The following is a 22,981-nucleotide window of genomic DNA, read 5'->3' on the forward strand; positions in this document are numbered from 1 at the left end:
CTTATTACATAATTCATAGTGAGACCCACTACCCACTTCAGTGAAATTGGGGGCAATGCTTCCTGTGACTAAATTTCAGCTTTTTTAATACAAATAAATAATACAAAGCAAGTACATAAATGGATGGCACTTTGTGATTTGCGATGTGTTATATTAAAGTAACAGAGACATGTCACGGGTGGAAATAATATTCAGATATTCCCTTTTCATTTTTTCAAGAGGGTGGTATATCCCCTCCTAGCACTAATTATTTAGCTATGTTCATCTCAAAATCCAATAACTTTGAGAAGGAATTCTCATGTTTTCTTTTCATATGACTGGGCAAAATTCCACAGTGTGGGTGTTTAATCCACCCTTCAGGGACACAGGCAGTGTAACTGAATTCTTCAGTGCATTTCATCCTGGCATTGTCTTACCCACTGAAGAATCCCTGTGGCTTAATATAATTCCCTAATAAAACTTTACAGCTCAAATCTTCCTGTATTTCTAATGATTCATAGCAACATTTACCAAATCGCTTCAGAGGGATTAATAGATTGCATAAAACCCATTGTTAAAAGTGAGTAAATGACAATTTTATCACTGTTATTAAACTATGTATTTTCTTTGGTTTGACAAAGAACACATGGCAGACTTACATCATGAATTTTTCCAAGAATTAAAAATTTCCCAACAATATGTGTTAAGTCCATTAGAACAGCTTTTCGTTTCTGAATGAAAGTTGAAGCTGTATACTAAAGAAACTTTCTGTGAAGAATTTTATTTTATCACGGAAACACATTGCCTTTCTCAGGGAATTTAAAATTATTTGTAAATACAAATGTCATAAAGATCAAGAACATCATTTCCTTGACCATAAAACTCAGAAAACCTGGCAAACAAAAAGCCACAGAAGAATTAAAAAAAAACACAAAACTCCCACAATGCCAGAACTGATATATTTTATTTTAAGGTAAAATGTTAGATTAGATAATATTTGTTTCCTCCTAATTCTAATATACTTGCAGTTTTCTGATTCTTCCAGATTACTATCAACCTAGCTAGAATAGTGTATTTCAAAGAGTAAAGTGTAATAATTATGTAAACCTCTTTTAAAGAAAAACGTTTCTTTAGCTCCCAGTGTTGACTTGAATTACTTTTATAATAACATTACTTAAATAGGTAAAAACATAAAACTAGATTTATTCTTATAATTCTTATGCAATTATAAAAAACATTTACAAATCAAATAATACAAAAAAATTAATATACCTGATTCATTTATTCATTCCAGAGTTGTTTATTGAGTATCTACTTATTCCAGGAACTAATCCAGGTTCTGGAGTTACAGCAGTAAAGAATGTAGATGAAAATTCCTGACCTCTCAGAATTTACATTCTAGTAGGTGAGAGAGAGAGAAAGACAGACAATAAGCAAGTCAACTGTATTATGTTAAATGGAGATTAGTTGGAGAAAAAGACTAGGAAAGCAAGTGAGTAATATAAGAGGAAGAGTGTCCATTTTTAACAGAGAGATCTGAACAAAATTTGAAGAAGGTGAGGGGGTGAGACACGTAGATACCTTGGAGAATAACTTTCCAAAGGGAAAGCCAATGCAGAGGCCTTGAAGTCAGAACAAATGTCTCTTGTCCAGGGAACAGCAAGAAGATGGGTGCAAGTGGAGTGGAGTGAGCAAAGATGATGTTAAAGGGGCCAGGGAGACAGGGATGGAGGGATGTTGAGCAGGGGAGCCAGCTCATGGCCAAATGGCGTCACGTGCTTAGGAGGCGATAGAATGCACGCCTTTTTCCAACCACCATTGTGCACTGCTGGAGAGAGTGTCGGAAGGGCCATTTGGCCATTCTAAAATCTTTGCCTTTTACCTCAAGTGAGATGGAACGCCTTGGAAAGCTTCTCAGCAGAGGAGTGACACTGACTGACTTGTGTTCAACAGGATTACTCAGGCAGCTGTGTAAGGGAGGTTGGCGTAGAGTAGAGGATCATGTTTCCAAGGGGATGATTTTCCTAGAGCAGCACTCCTGGATTCTCTCTTCGCCCTTTCTCTGATTGATGAGATTGGGAGAATTAGTAGGGTCCAATCAACTCTTTGCTCTCCTCTCTCTGGAATCTGCTACCTGCAGACAGAGTGCACACTGAGCCTCTCTCTAGCTGTGCTAAAAACTCAGTGAGGCAGATTCTATTCTGCAGGGATATTCTGTTCTTTTTCAGGGGTAAGTCTGCTTAATCCAGGGAGGAAATATTAGCAGGCCTGAGATCTAGTTATTTTGGCCAAGATTGCTATGTTTTCACCAAAATCCATTTCTTCTACCTTATGGATGTAGAGCTAGACTAAATTTCCCAACTTTCCCAATCTGAGTGTTAGGTGAAACCATGTGACTGAGTTCTAGGCAAGGGAATGGGAGTTGAACTAATGTGTACCACATCCGGTCCTGGCACACGAAAATCTCCTGTGCAATCATTCACACTCTCTCTTCCCAGTCTGTTGTCTGTTGGCCAGATGTAGAGACTTCAGCAGAACACTCTAAAGCCCTAGGTGATGATGGAGCCACATTGGGAAAGGTTATTGAATGAGCATGTTGATGGCTGCCTGCCAAGCAAGAACATCCCTATTGGACTTCACATGAACGAGAAATAAACTTTAGTTGTATTAAGCCACTGAGATTTAGGGTTGGTTTGTTGACAAACCAGCATTATTTATCATAAAAAAATACTGTCACATTCTCCAAAGAGCTTTTATTGGTAATAAAACAAATATATTGGCTCCATCTGTCTGAATCCTTGTCTATATTTCAATTTGTTCTAATCTTGGGAGCGGGAAAAGGGTTTTATTTATCGATTCCTTAAACCTCCAACAGACTGTATAGTTCTCTTGGTATAATAACAAAGTTGCCTTGTGTGTGATGTAGGACCTACAAGATGGGTGCCAGCAGGGCTGTTTGTGGGTTTCATATCTAACAGTGCTCCAAACATTGGCTAATGTTCAATGGCAACTTTGTATGGGGAGCAGTGTACAGTCTCATCCCAAATGTTGAATTTTTTTACCCTTGAATTACACCCTCAACAGATTTTTCTATGAGCCAGATTGCTGGTAATTACAGAAGTTATTGCAAATCATTCCTAAGTACTCCCAGGGGGAGCTCAGTTTCATAAATGAGGAAAAGATGGCCTAACTTATGCTTTAAGGATAGTTGATTCATACTATGTGATCATATTCCCTCGTGGACTCCTTTTCCTAAAGAATGAAATTACAATCCTGTGAATGATGTAGTGAACATTTCTTGAATTAAGAAATAATTTTTTTTTGTGATCATGTAATATTGAGGGTTGGGATAAAAAATATTAAAGAAGGTTTCAATCTGTGTAAGGAATGTTTCACCTGAAGATGTTTTTTCTCCCCAGGAAAATGGGGTCAAAGCTCTATTATTTGGATTCACAATGTGATGTGAATTTATAAATTACTTTGGCTTAATCAACAGGATCAACTCTTTTTCTAATTTATTAAATGTGTCATATTTACCCTAAGAAATATAAAGCAGAAAATTCCATTGTTGGTTGCTATGCACTTTACATAAGTCCTAGAAAGATTTAACCAGCAAAGCTAAGTTCTCCCTTCTGATGTATCAGGAAAAGGGACCAGTGAGATGCTGGTCATGTCCCAGTGAGCAGTAGGTAGAAGGCAGTGGGACACTGAAAGTGTCTGACCCCCAGGCACATACTGAGGCAGCTGTGGTTGATGTTACATCTGTCCTGACACAGTGATACCCTGAGATACAACTCGACTCCTCAAAATCTCCAAAGTCGGGAACCTGAACCATGCCTGAACCTGAGAGCTGGATCTTCCATCAGATACGGTCATCCAAGTAGGCCCTGACTCGCGACAGACTTCTGTCTTGGGTAAATAGATGGGCTGTGCAATTGATACAATTTCTGTCTTTTCTTTTTTGTCTATGCACCAGAAAATAAGATTTTTTTTTCTTGTAATACCTGCTTTTAAAGATTATTCAATTTAGTGTAGCTACGCCATGTATAGCAAAAGTTGAAATAGGCTGTAAATCATTGGCTAACCCACAGAAGTTACTCTGTGATAAATGGTCAACTATACTATCCACAAGAACACACACATGTGCACGTGTAGGTTCACACACAAACATCCACGCGCTCACTCCTGTTAACTGGCAATGATACATGTATATTTTAGTCATATATGGCTATACATGGCTAACAGACTATAGTCTGAGTTCCTTTATTCTAAAATTGTCTTTATAATAGCTTTATAGTTCTTTATTAGCTGCCTCATATTAAGCTAGGCTTCATAATATTCTGCATTTTGCATATTTTTATTAGTTTCATCTTACTCATGTTAAATGAAAATATTTCTAACTCTATTTGTACTTATTTCTTCAGAGATCAATTTTTTTTGTCACCTTAATATTTTGTAAACTATTTAAATTCTATACAGTTTTATTTGCCATTAAAAAACTTATAGAAAACACCTAATTTAGGGAAAGTTCAGGAAATTATTTAGCTAATTATGAACACTGACTGTGAGAATTGAGGTATAAGAGTTATTATTCATTAGTATTTTTTTAAAATGTCACCTTTCCCCCAAATTTTCCAAATTATCCCCAATTTCCAAATTATCTATGGTACTCAACCTGGCCACACCTTAGAAACACCTCAGTTGCTTCTAAAATTACCATTGTCAAAGTCCCACTCTAGATCAACCGAACCCAAATCTCTGCAGGTTTATACAAAAACACAAATCTTCCTATGTGATTCTTATGTGTAGCCAGGGTTGAGAATATTGATTTACTCCTACCTCTGAGATCTGGACTTAAATGAAATGATTTAACCGTCCTCTCTCCCATGACTGTCATCACTAATAAATCTGAGGAAGTGAGTTGATAATTAAGAATTAAGGGTAAAGTGACTCAAAATCTGAAAATTACCCAGATTTTACACTCTCACTAAGTATGACCAAATACCTATATCTGAATCTAAATTTTTAGAAATCTCCAAAATGGCTCCTATAGCTAGCTAGAAAGTTAGATACACACACAAACACGCACACATGTGTGTATATGTGTATATGATTATCTATTTCTGTTTCCTCTCTAGTCGTGGGTCCTTGCCAGCTATTGGCTTTAATAGCACAAGGATAGTTTCTACTATAGATCATTACACGTGTGGAGTCCTCCTTTAGTGCCTGGTAAGTAGTTGTAATAGCAGCAGTGGCAGTAAGAGTTAATATTTACTTAGTGTTTGCCATAAGGAAATCACTGTGCTATGCACTTTACATAAGTGAATTTTAGCCTCTCATTTTGTAGGTGCTTTTATTATCTCCACTTATGTGCTCCCTGGAAATGTCTCCATTGCATTATATTTTAATGCTTTCTTTTGAATCTTATAAAGGGTCAATGTAGAAACGCCCATTTGAACATCATTGTGCTTTTTGCAAAAATATAGTTAGAGACGTTGATTATCATGCTACAACAATAATCACAATGAATGTGATATACTGAAATCAGTTATAAGGAAAAAATATATATCTAAAGAGAAACTGTCTTCATTCTTTTATCAAACAAAAAACTATTTAATCCAATAGGTTGCCTTTTATGCCCTATTAGGAAATTTTGTTTAAAGGCAGCACTCAAGAACAGTAATTAGTATATTCTTAGGCTAGTCACATTTTAATTTCTACTCTTTTTAATTGATTTAGTTTTCCTTTTTATTCTTAATTGGCCTACTTTCTATTATATTTGATTCTGTAAACTCCTACCAATTGTTTTTCTGGAACAGGTACAATACAAATGTGAAATGAATGTCTTAAATGACCAGGACTGCATTTCAATCTAGACCTTAGAAAAATTTCCATACTTAAAGTTCAGGCCAAAGGATGTGTTGCTCTGTCCTATAGACATAAACATTCTATTATCAAATATAAATTCTTAACTGAAGTAGCATTTCTCGTTACTGGGGTTATCTTGATTAATTAGCTTGCCTGTCCTTTCTTCCTTTCTGTCCTTCCATACATGTTTATTGAGAACCTCCTATATGCCAGCCTTTTCTAAGCCTTAGGAATACAGATAGGGCCTCCGCTTTCATGACACTTATTTCTAGTATTTAGGAAACAACTACATAGCCCTCTAGAAAATATTGTCCAAGGTAAATAAGTACCCCTTTCCTACACTTCCTCTGATGAAGAGATTGTATATATAATTATCCTATCCTTTTCTTTTCTCACTGAAGGAAGGAATCATCCCTGTCCTAAACTTTCTGGTGTCCAAGTATATTCCTGCTCCTAAAAGCAGTAATGGACATCAACTAGCAAATTGAGCTCATCAGCCGCAAAGTCACATATGGAAGCAATCCTCTGCATAGCATTCATGCTTATCCCTAAGCAACTGGCCTGGGCTCTTCAAAAGCAAAGAATCACTGAGAACCAGACTCCAAAGCAACTGTGTAGAGAATGACACTTGCCAATTGTAGAATGCCTCAACAAAGCACCATTGTTACCAGTGTGGCATAGCTGCTGGCAAGTGGATTGGAAAGGCTGGTCAAATATGTGCCATACGGATCAGAATTACATTTTTGGAACAATGGCTGTTGAGCAGATGCATGTCAAATTACGAATTATAAAGTCTTACCTAGTCAAATAATGGTTATACTTCTTAACAAAAGGATAAGTCCCACATATGTCCAATATGGTGAGGATTTTTGGTTTCCCTCCCACATACTTTATTTTTCCCTTAAGTCATAAGAAAGATAATAATTGAAGGGGGCTTTTTTTTCTAGGAGAGTGGTCAGGGGAAATAGTTCTGAGAAAACGACGTTTAAAAGTAAAGGAAGAAGCATTAACCCTGTGAACAGTGAGGAAAAGAGCATTCTAGACACAGGGAATAGCATGTGCAAAAGGACAGTGGGACTAGAGATTACTACATTTGAGGATCTAAAAGAAATGTGGCTGAGGTGTTGAGGGGACAGTACCAGCATGAAGAAAAGGCAGAGGCAGACCAAAAAAGTCATGGGATCATTTAATAAGGTGGGGGATGGCTAACTCAATCAGATTTACATTTTAAATTCACTTTAATTGCTGTGTTGAGTCCCATGGAGGAGGGAAGCCCTGAGTCCAGTTAGGAGACTACTATATTCATCTTGATGGGTGGGTCAGCAGACTGGATTAAAGTGGTAACAGGGGAGATGGAGAGGAGAGAGTAGGTTTGAGATTTATTTTGAAGATTGAATTAAGAGAACTGGCTGATGGGTTGGACATTTGGGTGGGTGGGGGGCTGTGGTGAGGAAAAGGGAGGAATCAAGAACAACTCCTGACTTGAGTACCTGAGTGGGTGATGGTGTGCTTTACTAGAGGATGACCATAAGGATGGGAAGAATTAGGAGCTCAGTCTGATATGTCAATTTTGTGATATCCATAAATCTTCAATAGGGATATGTAAATTAGGCAACAGGATAAGTGAGTCTGGGGCTCTGAAAAAATAGATCCAGGAATCATCAGTTCAAAGTGGAGATACCTAAAACCAGAAACAGATAGATCACCTACATAGAGTACAAAATGAAAAAAAAGGGCCACAGCAACCTTTGGGGTCCTTAGGAACTCTTAGGTGCAAAGCCCTAGGGAACCCAACATTTACATGTTGGACTGAGGAGCCAAAAGAGGAGTTCTGAGGAAATCAAGAGAGGTGAGCATTCCAAGCACAAGGCCATGGTCAACCATGTCAAGTGTTGCTGAGGACAGAAATGTTTTCATTGGATTTGGCAAAGCAGCGGTCACTGGAGACCGGAGATCTTTCAGTGAGTGGTCTAGGGGGAGGACAGAATATGGTGGCTGGAGGTTGGAACGGGGTGACAGCTACAATAGCCAACGCTTTTGAAAAGTTTTGCTATAAAAAGAAAGAGGAAATGAGGTGGTAGCTGGAAGAGTAGGAAAGGTTTCTTTTAGGTGATACTGGAGCACGTTTTTATGCTGATTTGGTACTCCAGTTAAAAGGAAGTGACTAATGATGTGAAAGAGGGCAGGGATAATTCTAAAAGCTAAGTTCTCAAAAAGGCAAGAGCTGACAAGATTCTGAGCAAAAGCAGAAGAGTTGGCTGCCATAGGCTGGAGGGTGTTTTCTTCATCTAAATAATAGGGCAGATAAAATGGGCTACAAGTAGGTTGCTTTTCCATCAGGTGGTGGGAAGATGAGGAATTTGATTCTGAAGCCTTCCTTTTTCAAATATGAGGTGAGACTGTAAGCTAAGACTAAAACACTAAAGAGTGTGTAGAAGGTGTGACGAGAGGAAAGATACAAAATATTCAAAGGAGAGTGAGAAAGTGAAGCTGCTGGAGAAATATGGTCGCACTGCCTGGAGGTGCCAATGTCAGGTTTACAGCATAAATTTAAAGTAAAATTGATCCGCTCAGTGGTGAGATTTTTGATAAAATAAAAATAATAACAATAATAAGAATAATAGATGTGAGTGGGAACTCTTCTTGACTCTTGTCACCCCAATGCTCTCCATGGTGGAACTGGATGAACTGGCTGGCCACACTGGTGTCACTTTCTTCAAAGTTTCATTCTTATCATACTCAGTCAAAGAGGGAAGCATTTCCAGAGAGAGGAGGGCTGTTCTGTCAAGATTATTGAGTGGCTAGTTTCCCCAACCAGAAATTCCTAGTAAGTTCGACAGATCCATTTGAAGACCCTAACAGAGTCAAGCCTAACAGCAACAATAACAGAAAAGGAAATATATAATTGTGTGTGACCTGTTTAAGAGCATCATTAAATCCCCAGAACATTAGAATTGGAGAGGTCTGTAGAAATCATCAATTCTAACACCTTCCTTTTAGAGAAAATAGACTTGAGAGGAGCTGGTCTGAGCATTCACATTAGTTATTTGTAGCACTGTGGCAAGAATTCAGACTAGACACTTATAGGAAAAATAGCACAGGGTCCGGCTTATGGGAAAAAATTCAAAAATGTTATTTTCTATCCCTGTTCCTTCTCAGTGACCTTACTATGGGGTGAGAGAATCACTCAATGGAAATACAGTAATGCCCTAGTCTTGCGAGGGGGTCTGTGTGACTACAGCTCACTGGATGTTGAGGAATTAGCATCAAAAGTAAAGTCCGCCAAAATGAGTGATTAGTCATCCTACAGTCTTGACCTAAATAGCAAATTAGGCACAGAGCCGAGATTAAAATCCCGACACCTGTGCCTTTCAGTCCTAAGGCTGTGTCCTTCAATTGTGCTAATTGCTGTTTACCAGCCCTGTGGGAATGGGCTTCATCCTAAAAGGGAAATCATTCATTAAAGCATCCTTCTAAACAGCCAGCTATAAAGGGCAAGAAGAGAGCCTGGCTTCTCTCCCCTCTGGTAATTTTGACAAAGTATAGTTTAAAGCTTCTCACATCTAACAGCAGCTACGGTCAGTCTGCATGCAATTCTCTGAACGTCTTGGCCTGTAGCTACATCCTCCTTCAGCCCAGCTTTCTGGTGAAAGGGGACAAGAAGATCTTAATAAGGACAGAGAAAGCAAAGAAGCCAGTTTTTTAAAAATATACCCAATGAAAAGTAATAATTTAGAACAAAATTTGAATAATCGTGAGAAAATAATAAAAAGAAAAAGGAAACAGATACATTGTGGTGAAAAAGTTTTTTGTTTTGGCTCAAGTCCCAAGTGAGTTTTTCTAGGATGACTTTCCAGATCTTGTCTCTTAAAAAATTTCATGACATAAAGTTGTTTAGAAGGGTTCTGGTTAATGAGAAGGGCAAAGAAGCCCAAATTAAATGTCAAAATTGTATCAAAGATGAAAATAAGTAGAAGTCATTTGATAATTCAAAGGAGCAAAGAAGAAAAAACAGTTATTTTTAGCAGAGTATCCTATTGTTCTGAAATTTGAGAAGTTAGTAAGGGAATAAAGAGCAAAGAAATGAATATCATTAGTTTCATGTACACTCTCCAGAAACACTTTTCTACGACCTTCCATTTCCATCTGCAGTATCTGCAGCAGAAGTTACAGTCACTGTTGGACTCTTGACAGTTCTTCTTTGCCTGTACAGCTAGTACCTGGTCTCAGAGAAGCAATAACAGCCCACCATCAGTAGTATGGTAAGCAGCCAAGAAAGCACAAATGAGGTAAAAGTGACAGCATGAGCGCTGACATGAACAAAAGAGTTAGCAAGAGGCAAAGAAGTGAACTTACAAATCTGAGTCCAGTCAACGATCAAGATGGCGAATATCTAAGACAAAGAGAATAGCAATGCAATAGGATAGCCTTCAAGACCATCACCTGGAGCCAAACTTCCAGTAAAAAAAGCCCCATTCTTGTACTTGCCAGTTGCATGACCTCAGGCACTTTCAGTCTCTGCTTCCTCATTTGTGTCATGAGACTGATGATACTGACCCATAAATTCATCCTGAGAATGAAATAAGACAGTCTACGTGAAGTGCGTAGACTAGTGCCTGCATATATACTAAGTGCTCAAAACTTGCAGCTCTTCATTCCTATTCATTATTCAATGCATCTATTGATGTTTTCCGTGGGCCAGACATTGCAGCAGATGCTTGGAATATAAGCAGGAGTAGGAGGGCCCTCCTGGAGGAGCTCTGCAAGCCTGGTGCTCTGTACGGTTATCCGTGTTACATGTGTTACAGGATCAGCCTGGTTCCATCATCCCTGTAGTTCACCATTTCTATGTAGAATTATTTGCTCTCACTGAATTCTTCTTATTGTGTGTTTGAAAAATTATCCACTCTACCTTCACAATTCCCTTAGATGATTATATCCATCTCTAAAACTAGATTCTAAACTCCTTGAGAGGAGAGCCCTGTCTATTCCTTAGCATCCAGCACAGGACCTAACACAAACTAGGCAACCATATATACATACATAAATAAACTGACTTTCTTTACATTTTTTTGGACATTAAAATTTCTAGACTGTTTTCTCCTACTCTTCTTGTCCTGACCTCTCCTTGGAGTCTCTCTCACTCTTTTATGTGCCCGACATACGTTGCCCTTTAGAATCTTCCGGCAGTCCTGGGAGGGGGTGTAATCACTCCAGTTTTAAAGAGAAAATTGCAGCTTGGTACTGTGAAAACTGTCCATGTGGCAGGACCGTGATTCTAATCCTGGTCTGTCTGCCGCCGAAGCTCCCACTCCCCCACTCGAGCACATTGCACTTCCCCTCCAAGCAAATATGGAAGAAGAAGAGGGAAATGTCCTTAGGATGGGCCACAGGAAACTAAATACCACAGGCTGTTACCGCATAGGAAATTAATTTTTAAAATAATAATGCCAGCCCTTATATGTAAGGCCACGTGAACCTCCTATTTTATATTTTGAAGATTCTTCCCCCTTCACAGACACGTGGAATATATTTTCGAAGAGTTTTCCTCCTTTTCAGTCATGGGGATAGTTATTTAGGAGCGTATTGTGAAGAAAGGACCTGTACTGAAGAATCAAACAGGCATTAATTTTAAAAAATTGCAATCAATCAATGTAAAATTAAAAACACATTATGGCTCAAGTCCTGCATACTGAAACTTCTCCACATTAAACTTTTATTAAGCCATGAAGATATATATATATATAGGAGGGATTTTATTTTCAAATGTTTTAATTCATTTTCTAAAAGTCAGTGGTAGAATTCCCCTTGAACACGCAGTGCACATTACTGGCAAGAGGCTAAAGCATGTCAACGCTGAGAGCTTCGTAAGGGAAGTCGAACTTGCTGACATTTGGAGAAATGGAACATGTCATTCCCTGCTGGGGCTGCTCTTCGTTTCTGACTCAGACACATATATGTTGCATGCATTTAAGTCAAATTCACTTCTACCCTTTATGGAAACAAGAATACCTCCCTACACCAAAGAGCCCTGGGCAAATCTACTTATTCTATCTGGCCCGGGCTGCTTGGGTAGAGAGAGTCCCTCTTCAGGCAGGTCTCACTACTAAGCTGTCTTCTGGTGATATTTCAAAGACTATTACTCTAGGGCATGGTGTATTAAGGGAGGCCAACGTTTGGAAAAATAATTTGCCCATCCCGCATGTGTCAATAACTTGGAAACTGTTCACGTGCTTGGATCCAGTCATCTTCCTTCTGGAACTCTGTGCTGAGGCAAAGTACATGAAATTGCCATTTGGATATCTCTAGGCATCTTGAATATAACATATTCAAAACTCTTGATTCTTATCCCAACCAGCTCCTCCTGCAATCTTCTTCATGTCAGAAAATGACAACTCCATTCTGCCAGTTGCTTAGACTCCAAACTGTAGAGTCCTTCGAGAACTCTCTCCTTCTTTCCTATCCCATTTCAAATGTACCAGAGAATCCTGTTTATTCTATCTTCAAAATATGTTGAGGATCCAGTCCCTTCTCACCATGTTCATTGCCACTTTCCTGGCACAAGCCACTGTCCTCTGTTTCCTCCATTATGGTTATAGCTCCTGATTATTCTCCTTGTTTCCTTACTTGCTAAAATAGAGTTAGAATAAACTTTAAAACAGGTCAGACTATGTCACTTACCTGCTTAAAACTCTCTGAAGGTTTTTCCTCTCACTCAGAATAAAATCCAAAGTGTTCTTACCCTGGACTACAAGGCCCCATGTGACTCACCTCTCATCTCCCTGACCTCATCTCCTTCCCTCTTTCTTTCTCTCATTCTTCTTCATCCTCAATGGTTTCTCCACTGTTCTTCAAGTACATCAAATACAATCTTGCCTCAGGGCCATTGTACTTATGGCTCCGTCTTCCTGGTACAGCTGGTCCCCCAAATAGGCACATGGATCCCTCACTTCTTTCAGGATCCTGTTCAAAAGTCACCTCATCAGAGCAGCTGATCCTGATTTTGTATAGGTGTAAAATTGCACCTATACAAAAATAGGTCACCCTCCTTCACTCTACTGCACTTGTTCTTACCTGGACTAATCTAAAACTTGAAAATTTTCTGTTTCTCTCACCCCGGAATGTAAACTCCACGAAAGCAAGAACCTTATCTATTTTATTCCCTATGGTCTACCCAGCTCAATGGTTCAAGTAGTACTACTGGACAAAAAGGTGTGGTCGTGCTGGACGAGAATCATTAGCAGCACAAAGCTGGAAACAGATTAATAACCTCCCACACCCCAAAACGGACTTTTGACTATTTATTTTATCATGAATTGGATTTCAGCTTCTCCAAAATAGTGGCTAGTGGAAACCAAGATCTTAGAGATTATCAATATTTTTTTCTGAACCATTTAAGAGCAAGATGCAGAGAGAATGCCTCATCACTCCTAAATACTTTGGTGTACATATAACCACGCAAGGACATTCTTCTCCATAGTTACAATATAGTTGTCCAAATCAAGCAATCATCATTGAGAATAGACTGCAATCCAATCCACAGACTTCATTCAATTTTTGCCAACTGTTTATTTTCCCGTCTGGTACAGGAGCCAGTCCAGGATCATTTGTTGCATTTAGTGTCATTTCTCTTAAGTCTCCTTCAGCTTGAATCAATGAGTTCTTCTATCTATCTCTGTCTCTCCTAAGCTTAAGAATTTTAAAGAAGACCTTTCATTTTGTAGGACGCCTCTCACCCTGGGTCCATCCAACGTTCCCTCGTATCCAGACTCAGGCTGAGCATTCTTGGCAGGAATGTGACAGAAAAGATGCTGTGCTCTTTTCAGCACATCACATCAGAAGGCACAGATGTGACTCATTCCATGAATGGTGATGCTCATCTTGATCACCTGGTCCCTTTGGTGTCTTTCAGGGTCTCATCAATAAATTCACCATTTTCCTCCTTGTAATCAATCAATCTTTTTCACAAGATACTTTAAGACTAGGCTAACATCCTGCTTCACATCAAACACCCATCCACCAGAGTGATGATTGATTTCCATCAATCTTATTAGTTGGCATTCTTCCATAAGGGGAGCTGTCCCTTTTCCCCATTCATTTATTTATTCATTTATATTAGCATGGACTCACGGAATCCTATTTTATCTAACAGGTTGTAATCAATTACGATGATGATTTATTTTGATGTTCAAATTGTCCCAGAGTTGGCCAATGGGAGCTCCTTTCAGCAGGCTCACGTGTCCTTTCAACATGTTCCCATCCTGCTTTGAGCACTTCCCTACAAGAGCTTCCAAGCCCACTTTCCCAGCCCAAGCCCTAAAATCAGCCCTGGTTCCTTTTAACAGAGGGTGGTACTTAGAAACCAAGATCTTCTGGCTATCTGATGTGTCCATTGCTTCTAGCTACTGAATGAAGATAGCTTACATGCATTTTTATATGGATGCAAACACACACATACATATTTTAATGATTTCTCACTCATTTTTAATATAATCCAACACCTCCAGGTTCTTTATAGCTTTCTTTCTTTCCATATTTGTCAAATTCCTTCTCCAACACTAAAAAATCTGGCTCCCATTATATTCACTATTTTCTTTATTTGCCTAAAGCTCCTGTAATTAATCAATCTCCCAGCAGGATGCCGTCTCCTTGATCCTGCCATCTCTTCAGCCTCTAACTTTTCCAAGGGAAAGAAAGGGTACGGGTAGTCATGCATTCTTAATAACACAGATCCTCTAAGTTTTGTAGCTGGAGAAAAATCACTAAGAGATAGAGGTTTGGGGAACTACCTTGGTTTGCTAAGGCATCTGTACAGAACCTGGCTGGGGGTTTTTAGCCAAACGACTCCTCCTTCAGATCTCTGGTGGTTCAGGAACCAGCAGCCAAACAGTCTCCACTTTTGCCTGTTTGGCATTTGGCACTATAAAAAGCACTGTCCCAATTGCCTAGAAGCCTATTTTCTCAAATGAATAAGTTAGGAAAACACACAAAGCCAGCACATCAAATACCATAGAGACAAATTCTCCTAAGTAGTTCTCGTGCCTGCTTCTAATTCGGGTATAGCTGGGATTCTTTGCTCTCCCCTAACAACCAACAGCTGTTTATAGTGGTGCTGGAAAAAGAGAAGTTGTGTTCTTGGGCAGTCATTAACAAAAAGCCATAAACTAAGGTGATACTAAGGTCCTGGGGAAAAGGTGGACTTTCGTTTCCCTCCTGAACTGGGTCCTGGGTCCCCTGAAAGAGTGCCAGGTGTGAAGTACAATGTGAGTGACTGAGAACCATCACGGAAATTATTTTAGAGTCTTTATATGGCAGGTATCTCAAGCCAAAGAAACCGTTGGTGTAGAAGGCTAACAACGACTCAAAACATTTAATTGGTAATGAATTGTGCTGTGTCAGTTTTAAGAACACTACTCGAGAGGGGCTGTATTCTCTGCTGACTAGTTGTGATCTCTATGCACAACTGGAGAACACACTATAAACAATAATAACCCAAACAAACCTCCCTTGCCTATTGATGCCGAGTCCTGTTACCAGTCATGACAACCAGAATAAACACAGTGAAGAAATATCTCACCCAGTTTCTTATAGTTAGAAAACACTCATCCTATAAGAAAACAAATGTCACGTGTTTGCTTTCAGATGGGAGAAAAGAAGCCTATTCCTACACTCACCCTAACAGAGTGGTCCCTAGATCAGCTTCAAGTGGGAACTTATTAGAAAGGCATATTCTGGAGCCCTACCCCAGATGGACTGAATCAGAAACTCCGTGGCTGGGCCCATCAGTTTGAGTTTTAACAACCCCCAGGTGACACTGATGCACACTTAAATTTGATAGTCACTGCCCTAGATATCGCAGGTGTGGTGCTGGAAGGACCTCGCGACCAGCTGGCTCTATCTTTTGTCCCTAGAATGGGTAATTAGGGAGTTCACTGCAGTTCCTCCTGCAAATTGGAAGGTTGTTTACGAGAGGCACGGACATTTCGCTATATTTAAGGCGCAGGAAGTTGTTCCTGTACTCTCAGGTCAAGGGGTCGCTTCCCCTTTTGCCTCCGCCTGGACCAAATCGCAGATTGGGTTGAATTTGAGACCCAGCAGGGGGCGCTGCTGCCCACAAGGAGAAACCCAGGGAGCGTGGCAAGCGAAGCCCAGAATCTTTGACATCACACTAAGCTCCTCCTTGCACGCACACATTATACACACACACAAACATATACAGACACACACACACACAGACGGCGTACTCCTCTCTGGCCGCTCGCTCCCACTACCCCCGAGCCGGCTCCTCCCGCGGCAAGCGTGTGCCCGGCGCAGCCACCCGGCGAAGCGAAGAGCGCAGCGCCCGCAGCCCGAGGAAGCGGCGCTCAGCAGTAGCGGCCGCCTCGCCTGCAGCCGGACTCGCTCGCCCGAGCGCTCGGCGGCGGCGGCCGGGACACCCTCGGCAGCACCCCGGGCTTCGAGCAGCGGCGCCCGCGCCCGCCGGGGCTGGAGGGCGCAGCGCCGCCACCCCGCACGCTCCTGGCCCCCGTGTCACCCCTATGAGAGAAGGAGAAGCCGGGCGAAGGAGCAGGACGTTGGGCAGCTGGACTCCTCGGCAAGCGCAGAGCGCCCCCTCCTCCTGCGCCCCTCCGGGGCCCGTAAGCGAAATGCAGCCGCCGCGCTCCGGCTGAAAGGGGAAGGGGCCGGCACCATCCGCTCGCCCGGAATCCGGTCTCCGCGGCGACTGCGTGTCCCGGCCGCGGCCCCTCGGGCCCGGGAGTAAGCCGGAGGAGGAGGAGGAGGAGGAGAAGCGGCCGGCCGGGGGTTGGCTAGGGCTGGGGAGGAGGGACGGGGCCGGGGGAGGGCGCGGGGGGCGGGGAGGGGGCCCCGGCGGATAAAGATGGCAATGTCTCTCATCCAAGCGTGCCGCAGTCTGGCTCTCTCAACATGGCTGCTTTCCTTTTGTTTCGTGCATCTGCTCTGCCTGGACTTCACCGTGGCCGAGAAGGAGGAATGGTACACCGCCTTCGTGAACATCACTTACGCCGAGCCCGCGCTGGACCCCGGGACCGGGGCGGCGGGCGGCGGCGGCGGCACCGAGCTGCACACCGAGAAGACCGAGTGCGGGCGCTACGGGGAGCACTCGCCCAAGCAGGACGCCCGCGGGGAGGTGGTCATGGCCAGCTCGGCCCATGACCGCCTGGCCTGCGACCCCAACACCAAGTTCGCCGCCCCGGCCCACGGCAAGAACTGGATAGCCCTCATCCCCAAGGGCAACTGCACGTACAGGGATAAGATCCGGAACGCGTTCCTGCAGAACGCCTCCGCTGTGGTCATCTTCAACGTGGGCTCCAACACCAACGAGACCATCACCATGCCCCATGCAGGTGAGCCGCCCGGGCGGGTGTGGGGCGGGCGCTGGGGAGGGGAGTCGGAGGGGATGGAGGCACCGAGAAGGATCCCGCGCCGGCCTCGTCGCTCCTTTCTGGGTAGTTGGTGCTGTGCGAAAAGACGCGTCTCTGTTCTCTGGACCTATTAAGTTTTGCTGTGCGTCACTTCGTAGGGTTTGCAGAGAAGAGAGGACTAACTGTACTGGAGGGGATTAGAGAGTGTGTTCCGCTTAGCATAGCGCCGCTCGGACGAGGGTTCGCCGAGGTGGGCTAACTTTTCCGAGGAGGATGTTGGAAGGGAGGGTTCGTGGGGCGGGGCGCGGATGTCGTTCTGGGTTAGTGACCGGCTCCGCACCTGTTTGGAAGCGGTAGATCTGATAACTCAGCTCTATACTCGGGTGTACTCCTGATGCGGGCGTTTGTGTATCAGGGTAGAGTTACTGGTGCTGGCAGCTCACTGCTGCGAACTCGCTCCTTAAGTCAGGTTTCAGTCCTTCGTGGGAGATTGAGGTCCACCCCCCTCCGTCCGGTTGACGCACGTCGTCGTAAATAATATTGAGAATCCTGTGCTCCGCCAAGCTGTCATCCGGAGAAGCTGACAGGCGGGCGCGATGGTAAATAACAATCCTCAACAAGCCAAGAAGAGCATGGTGGTCATAAAGTTATGCCTACTTTTCCAGCACTGCATTCTCCTTTGCTTGATGGGAAGGTTCAATATGCTGAAGGTTTTCTTTCTGGCGAGAAGGAGAGGATTTCAGGATAGAAAGAATAAGCTTTTCTTAATGATCACAGGGTGCCAGGACCAGAAATACATTATTGCCCTAAAACTCGCTCTTTATCCATTTGCCTGACATAGCAGTGCTTCCGTGGTAGGAACAATCAAAATTCCTCTCCAGGCTTGTCAATGTAAGCAGCTAGTTTTAGCCGACTGCACTCCTTGGGTCCAGGGTTGCTGCTTGTTTCTGTGTGCTTGAGAAGTGGCTCCTCCTTCCCCAGAAGGGTGCCTGGGTTGAGGCGGTGGCATCCAGAGGGAGAAGGAGGGCAAGGAAATGACAGATGCGTTTTCCGACTGGAGTCACCTAATCAGAAACATTATTATATCTGGCTTTTCAAGAAAATAAACAATTACACTACTGAAATGGAACACCAAGCTTTGGCTACATTTGCAGAGAGGGGTGCCTTCTTTGGGGACAAGTTTTCATTCTGAGAGCTCATGTCACCTCTTAGTGAAAAAACCCATACAGTTGGTTTGCCGCTGGGAATTAACAACAGCTGTTTTAGACAAGGAAATTGTGAACCTTAATACAAACAGGTGGGGTGGGGAAAATTCAATACTTCTAACACATGGGCCAGAAAGATGCAGTGTGTTCATAATGAAGGGGAGGAGAGACAGTTAACTTCGAAAAGTTATGATAGAGCATTTGGGAACATTTGAGATACTTTCTTGAGCTCAACAGTTTTGTAGGGGAAAAGATTGTACTCTGACCTTGAGTCATAGGAGCACTACTTACACTTTATGAGATTCAAGGATTTAGGGGACTGTGGAAGAGCACTTCAAGTCATGTAAAGTTTCTTTAAATAAACATATTTAATAGCTAGACCTTGATGGGGCGGGGGCGCAGTGAAAGAGGTTTTTTTGTTCTTTAGACTCCCAGAAGATTGTTAGCTGACTTTGCGGGATTCTTTAAATGTTTCTTTGTGCATTTGCATGAAATCTTAAGCTTGGCTTCTTTGCGCACAAAGAGGCGTCATTTGTTCCTGTCTGAAAAGGTTCTCCCAAACTGCCAACATATTGGATCAATTAATGGCTCGCCTGTTTTTAAAGAAACCAGTGAGCTGATTTTCCACACGATGCTTGATTAAGACATAGTGGGTGTAAAGGGCTTAGTAATCCTTTGAAAGTTAAAGACTAAAAAATGTAAAGGAAATTCTCCACTCTCTAATTGTTCTGTTTCCAGAAATGTGTTAATGCTGCATCTGCCAATAAGCCATGAAACTTCCACATTATCATTTGACATACTGCCACATTAGGAGACTGTATTCACTTTAGTCAGAGATTGCATTGATTTCTGCTAACGTCTCACTATAAGGAGATACGTGACCGGGTAGCTTGGCGAACTCTTCTCCTTCCTCTTAAATTCTGCCTGAATCTCAAACAGTGCCAGCACTGGTCTGGCTGTCAGTGTCTTGACACTTAGCTCCAGAACTTGAAGGTTTTACTTTTTCTAGTTAGGTTTGAGTCAGATTTCTAAATTCATCTTAGGAAACAAGTGTGCGTTTTAGATCTAATCAGATATTCTTATTTTGTGAACTTGGGATGCAATATACCAGCAGATCCTTACGTTTGTGAATTTTTTAATTCAGAAGCTCCAAAAAAGTTAACGTCAGCCTTTGCATTTTTTTTTTTTTTAATCTCACCTCTCCTCTAGATCCTTTATTTTTGGAAATGATGGCTTTTAGGTGAGGAGAGGGTCTGAATTTAGAGTTATGCAACCCATCATGTAATATCTGTGCATTTGGCATGGCGTGACCCCCACATCCACTATCTTGAAATTTAGTTAAATAGAAACCATTCCCCCTTCCCCTTTCCATATAGCCTTTCTTTCTGATACTTTTTTCCTTTCCTGCTTAAATGATTTTGGATTTCTGCCACTTCTGCAATTATGGTTTCTCATTTGCAAAGACACAGATTCTCCTGAGACAGACTAGTAGTTTTACTTTGTAACCAGTTTTTTAAATCTTTTCTTAAATGTGACAGCTTTATTGAGATAATTCACATCATATAATCCACTCACTTGAAATATCCAATTTAATGGCTTTTACTATACTGACAAAGTTGTACATTCCTCACCACTAATTCAAAAAGAAACCCTGTGCCCATTAGCAGTTACTCCTCATTACTCTCCAAGCCCCCAGCCCTAATTAACCACTAATCTACTTTTTTTTTTTTTTCTGTATATTTGCCTATTCTGGACATTTCATGTGGATGGAATCATGTAATATGTGTTTTTTTGTGACTGGCTTCTTCCACTTAGGGTAGTGTTTTCAAGGTCTATCAGTGTTGTAGCATATATCAGTTCTGCATTCCTTTTTGTTGCCAAATATTTCATTGTATGTACACATTACAGTTTATATATTCATCAATTAGTGGACATATAGGTTCTTTACACTTTTTACTTATTATGAATAATGCTGCTGTGGACATTCATGTACAAGTTTTTCTGTGGACATTTCTCCTGGGTATATACCTAGGAATGGAATGTCTGGGTCACATGGCAAATCTATGGTTTAACGTTTTTGAGGAACTGCCTCAAAACTGAGGAAAAGATTGTTTTCCAAAGCAACTCCACCATTTCACATTCCCACCAGCAGTGTATGAGCCTTCCAGTTTCTCCACATCCTCATCAACACTTGTTATTGACTATTTTTTTTATTTTGGCCGTCACAGTAGTTGTGAAGTGGTATTTTCATTGTGGTTTTAATTTGCATTTCCCTGATGACTAATAGTTACTTATTAGCATATCTTAATTCTTTCTTTTTATTTATTTTTCTTTTGAGGAAGATTATCCCTGAGCTAACATCTGCTGCCAATCCTCCTCTTTTTGCTGAGGAAGACTGGCCCTGAGCTAACATCCACGCCCATCTTCCTCTACTTTATATGTGGGATGCCTGCCACAGCATGGCTTGACACGTGGTGCCTAGGTCCACATCCAGGATCCAAACCAATGAACCTTGGGCTGCCGAAGTGGGACGTGGGAAATTAACTGCTGCGTCACTGGGCCAACCCCAACATATCTTAATTCTTTCTTTGCTTTTTGTTTTGCTCCTTTTCTCCTTGCTAGCCTTTATTTGTTATTTCAGCTCATACACTTTTTGACCTAGGGAAGAGAGAAAGGGATTAATAGAGAAAAGAGATTCACCCCCTCCAATTAAAAAAAAAAAAAAAGAAAAAGCCCATGGACCAGAGATTTTACATGTCTTCTGTAAAAGGATGTGAGGAAAGCTTTAGTGTTTTAGAGCGCTTCTGCCCGGGTTTGCCTTGGGAAAGAGCAGCAGCGGGGCCCAGAGTCAAAACCTGTGGAGGAATGCAGCCTCTGCCTGGTGATGGCCCCAGAAGCAAACTTTCAGGTGCAGGTAAAGACAGTGAGACCTAGATTATCTCCTTGGAGCCTGTCAGATACCTGTGAACCTCCTTGTAGTATACTCTGAGCAAAGTGATATCAGAAATTTCTAGAGTCAGTTTGGGGAAGGTGTTAATTAGGAATGTAGCCCCTAGAGCCAGCCACTTGAGTATGCGTCCTGGCTCTGCTGTTTTCTCACTGTGGACCTTTGAGCGAGTTACCCAGCCTCTCAGGGCGTCACTGGTGAGATGGGGATAATAGTATCTACCTCACTTTGTTTTTACGTGGATTAAGTGAGTTATACATGGACACTGCTTACATCTGTAGCTGGCACGTAGACATCAATAAATGTTAACCTTTGTGAGCATTGTACCTAGTGACACACAGGAGCCACAAACTGGATCATCAGAACCCCGGGGCTCACGGAGGCCCTGGCAGCCTTGAGAATCAGCTCTTGCTTTCCCCCCTCATGCTTTAGAGGCCAGAGCAGTCGTGGCAGTTTCTGTCTGTGGTTTCTGTGATTTGAGACAGGGTGTTCTAGCTCCCTCTGATGGTTGGTGAACATTTTAGGATTCTCCTGTTGTATTTGTGCTTTCTCTTGGCTTAAATTGGGACCTATATGATAAACATGGTGGGTCTATAAGATACGGAGGCAGTTATGATGTTGAAGAAATGATAAATTTTCTTTTTTTCCTTTTTTGAAGAGTGCATTTGCTTTCTTTTTGTCTATTGCTGGCACGTCGTTAAAGGGAAAGGAAACTAAAATCCAGCTGTCTGGGAAGAGCTCTTGGGAGACTGCTGCCCTGTTAGTGACTTAGAGATGGAGGAAGGGAGGAGATGTTTGCAGTAACTCTCAAAAGAGTAATCTCGGCCCTCGGTGAGGAGGAGCCCAGGATGGAGTATACGGCCCAGGTTGGAAACTTAGGCTCTAGTCTATGTAGATGGGTACTAAGAGTTTAATTCATGGGTTCTTGCTACATTTATGGCCGTTACTTTAATTGCTAAATCCACCTTTGCTTTAGAACTAGCTGCTAGAATTTTTTTCTTTGCAGGACTCATATTTTTCTAGAATATTTAAGGGCAGTTTTGTTTTACATTTTCCTTTAAGTTCTTTCTTTGGTTAGTAATAAAATTGCCCACGTAGCACTTACTCTGCGTCAGGCATGTTGGAAGTACGTTAAGTGTACTAGTTCATTTAATTCTCACAACAATGCTGAGATAGGTACTCTTATTATCCCTGTTTCGCAGACAAGGAAACTGAGGCGTAGGCGGGGGGCGGGGGGGTGACCTGGCCATGCAGGTATTAAGGGGTAGTGCCGGGCTTGCAAACCCAGGTGGTCTGTCTCCTGAGTCTGTGTTTGTACCTCCTGCTCCATAGACCCTCTCGATTTGAAGGGATGCCATAAAAACTAGATGTGGACGGTGATCACTTGAATCAGGAAATGATCCGAAGCTGATTCCGATTTCAGAATTCCTTAACAAGTCTATAGGCCAAGCGCGCTGTTGACTTACAGACGGCATTTTTTGTGATGGGAGAAATGGGACCTGCGTGTGGGGCTCTCCTCCTCCGGATCTACGTCTGATGAATCATTTGGCTTTGGGGCAGTGACTTTTTCTATTCTGGACCTCAGCTTTCTCACTTAG

General features: G+C 42.0%; 1 protein-coding gene across 4 annotated transcripts in view; it reads left to right on the top strand.

The window, feature by feature from the left end:
• The first annotated feature begins 16,012 nt into the window (after positions 1 to 16,012).
• Positions 16,013 to 22,981, top strand: part of RNF150 (ring finger protein 150) — a 238,034-nt gene continuing 231,065 nt past the window's right edge. The window contains exons 1-2 of one of the 4 annotated variants that reach the window (XM_070609043.1): positions 16,013 to 16,484; positions 16,835 to 17,213. In XM_070609043.1, the coding sequence (XP_070465144.1) occupies positions 16,386 to 16,484; positions 16,835 to 17,213 (478 nt within the window). In that variant the 5' untranslated portion in view covers positions 16,013 to 16,385. Of the gene's footprint in view, positions 16,606 to 16,689; positions 17,214 to 22,981 lie in introns of those variants that run through there. The other 3 variants (XM_070609044.1, XM_070609042.1, XM_070609041.1) reach the window with 3 other exon arrangements.

The sequence above is a fragment of the Equus przewalskii genome, chromosome 2 (genome assembly GCF_037783145.1).
Source record: "Equus przewalskii isolate Varuska chromosome 2, EquPr2, whole genome shotgun sequence".
Taxonomy (NCBI): domain Eukaryota; kingdom Metazoa; phylum Chordata; class Mammalia; order Perissodactyla; family Equidae; genus Equus; species Equus przewalskii.